The sequence below is a fragment of the Nicotiana attenuata genome, unplaced genomic scaffold, assembly GCF_001879085.1.
Source record: "Nicotiana attenuata strain UT unplaced genomic scaffold, NIATTr2, whole genome shotgun sequence".
Classification (NCBI taxonomy): domain Eukaryota; kingdom Viridiplantae; phylum Streptophyta; class Magnoliopsida; order Solanales; family Solanaceae; genus Nicotiana; species Nicotiana attenuata.
Window position 1 is genome coordinate 129530 of NW_017670383.1, and position 3295 is coordinate 132824.

At 41.7% G+C, this 3295-nt stretch overlaps 1 protein-coding gene across 1 annotated transcript; it reads right to left on the bottom strand.

Moving 5' to 3' along the window:
• Positions 1–589: 589 nt before the first annotated feature.
• On the bottom strand, positions 590–2791 carry LOC109238665 (microtubule-associated protein futsch-like). The gene is made up of 6 exons (XM_019405151.1): positions 2609–2791; positions 2318–2488; positions 1979–2221; positions 1649–1933; positions 1388–1558; positions 590–613 (listed from the first exon to the last, which is right to left on the bottom strand). Exons 1-6 carry the CDS (start codon positions 2789–2791, stop codon positions 590–592), a joined length of 1077 nt encoding a protein of 358 aa, XP_019260696.1.
• Between the last annotated feature and the right edge of the window lie 504 nt (positions 2792–3295).

Here is a 3295-nt window from a genome sequence, read left to right on the forward strand (position 1 = left end):
TTGCTTGCAAAATTGCCTTTCTATTTTGCTCTTAATTCACGTTTAACTTCTGTTTATATGCGTTACCTGTAAAAGAGAACAACACTGATAATTATGGAGTTAGTAAATAGAGATTGACTAGAAGTCTGATGCTACTCTTCCTTGGTGGAAGAGTTATAGTTAATCTTAACCTCTAACTCCTCCTCTTTCTTACGTCGTGTTCTCTTTGAGTAAGGAGTCCTTGTCCTTATCCAATATGTAACCTTTTCGATGAGGATCAGGAAATATCACTTCTGTTAGGTTAAGTTTATCTCTTTCACGTGCATCTCACATGCTTGAGTTAACCATATCTGTTCTTCACTAGTATGGACCTGGTCCATGTCTGAGTTCCTTTGTCGGTCTTCAACATCAATGCAAAGTTAGAAATTTTTCACTTATCATCAAGGACCAGGTTCATTAGGTTATAAACATCACTATTCAGAATATAAAGCACATATCTTTTCCCCCTTTTGGCATCATCAAAAAGTTGCATAAACAAAGTGTGATCTCCAGATTTTAAAAATTACTCATGGACATTGGGGCAACTGCAAATGCATTCATGGATTAATCATCAGTAATCAGCTACACATTCAGACTATCAAGAAAAAATAAACAGTCAACAAGAGCAAAAACAGCAAACTTCATTGATAGAGAATATGATTCTGCCACAATCCACAAAAAGAAACAAAAATAGTTAAAACATGAGAAAAACAAAAAAATCCCTAATCTGGCTCACTGAAGGGTCTGGACAAGGTTTAGGAAATGAAGGCTAAGTCAATTAAGGCTTGGAAGAACTAGAGGGTTGGGCTTTGGCTTGGAGAAGGTGCAGCATGTCTTGAAGAATGCCATCATTCTTCTCCTTTTCCTTCGTGAGCTCAGTTCTGAGAGCATCTCTCTCAAATTTAACCTCTGCCAAACGAGTCTTCAGCCTTGCTATCTCAGCACCCTTTGCCCCACTCTCCTGTAATAGAGCTCTGACCTTGCTATTGATAGGTGTCTTTATAGATGAACCTGGTTCATTGGGAATGGCATTGACCTCATAATCACAAGCAATCAGAGTATTGATTCTAAAATGGTCTTTGCTTGTGGCCATCTCCCACTTCTTCAGTGGCACCTTACAACGAGCAAGAACAGTAGTGAGAATGAAACCATAAGGTATGGCATGGGCCTTGGAGCCATTGATGACCCTATCAAGTAGCTTGATCATAAATCCAGGCCAGTTGATCTGCCACCCACTTTCAAGATACTCCATCAAAACCAAGTCCATGTAGTTGGCAATGTGCCTTCTTTCCTGCCTAGGCAGCAAACACTTGTTGACAAATTCAAACAGGACTTTTTGGCATGGCTTCATTTCACTCTTATACACAACCTTGGCCTCATTCACTTCTGTGCTATCACAGAACTTCCTAGTAATGGCAAGGGTAGTGGGAAGGGAGTCCAGACTTGGCCATCTTTGCCTTGTGTAGTCATCATACCATTCAGAAGGAATGTCAAGGATTTCCAGCCTTTTTGCATCAACAGACACTTGAACCCCTTTCACCTAGCTGGTAACTCTGCCATCCATGACCTCTACATTGGCCATGAACTCAATAATCTCATTCCTTGCCAGCCTGCCATCCAACTGAAGGACCATGTCCTTCCATCCCAGAACAGCTAGAGCATCAACCAGTCGAACCATCCCTGGTTCTTCCAAATCCTTCAAAAGTCTACCCTTCAAGATGGTTCGTTTTCCAAACTTGGCCAGCTTGTCTTGTTCATTATCAGATTCACTCTCTTCTTCACCACTCCAATCTTCCTCCTCAGTGATTTTAACTTGCTTGGCTTTCACAGCAGACCTTGTCCTTTTAGCCAAAGGAGGTTCAGCAGTCTTAGATACAGATGAAGACTTCTTGGAGGAAGTCTTGATCTTCTTGGGCTTAGGGGTTTGCACCTCCACAGTCAGATGTTCACCCTAATGGACCGGGTCCATCTCATCCACATCAACAGCCTCAACAGGCTCTGCAACCTTAGCTTTCCCTTTGTCCATTCTTTTCTTCTTGCTTTCTTCCATAGCTTTTTGCAACTCATCCTTACTCCTCTTCAACTTACTCCTTGTGGCTCTTCCTTTTGGTAGAGGAATATCAGCAGTTGTTGGAGAAGTAGCCTTCCTTTTCTTGGTAGTTTTTCCAGTGCTAGGAGCTTTTGGTGTTGGAGTTCTCCTTTTCTTGGGGTTATAGAATACACCCACTTTCTTCAGAAGGTCTGCTAGGGTCTCCTCAATAGATGAACCAGGTTCATCTGCTTGTGAACTGAGATTGACAAGCTCTTCAGCTTCCTCCCCTGAATCACTTCCCCCTGTTTTCTTGCTACTTTCTACCACCTTTTCATGCTCAGCCCCATAGATAGCCATTCTAACCATTTCAGAAGTGGGTGAAGAATCAGCCACTTTCTTCCCTTTTTTCCTCACATCGCTACTCACACCCTCACTCTCCTTTTCTTTTTCACTTTTATTTTTAACTCCTCTCCTTCTTGACTCAAACGTTTCCACATTCACAACAGACCCAACCAAAACGAAATGATTCTCCAGATTTTCAACTAGAAAAGAACGTACCTCAGAAGGGGGATTTTGCACAGATGTTGCCTGTTCAGAGTCAGAAGATCCAGTTCCTTCCCCCTCCCTCGCAGACTTGAAAGAATCATCAGAATTTTCAGAATCTTGGGCTTGACTAGCCTTTAATTTTGCATTTAGTTTCTTTGAAAGCGCACCTGTAGCCACAGTTTTGCGAGCAAGCATCTTCACTCGCCTTCTCCTAGGTTGGGGGTTGTGCTGGGTTGAGGAGTAGTGGAGGAATCGGAGGGGGTTGGTTGTGGAGGAGTGCCTGGGTTATCTTGGGGGTTGGTCATCTTTGCTAATTCTGGAAGAGAATTTTTGAATTGAGTTTTGGAAGAGAGAAGAGTAGAGAACAAAAAAATTTGACGGTTTTGAGAATTATGGGAGTGGCAGTGGTGATGATGATGGATTTTAAAGGGAGAAGGTTAATTAATGTCCAACGGCAGCTTTTTGTAGTCAATTAGAAGTCCAATTACTCTGAAATTTTTCAGGTTGAAAGGGTGGTTAGGCTTCCCTAGATTCTAGGCATTTTTATACGGTGAGGATTCTAATTGAAACGGAACTGGTTCAAACTCAAAAGGATAGGTTTTCCTGAAGTTTTTGGACATAGTTAGGATTCTGCTCATGAATTAAATATTAATATTTCTAATTGTGCAGAGTGTAGAAAACATACCTCGTTATTCAGAT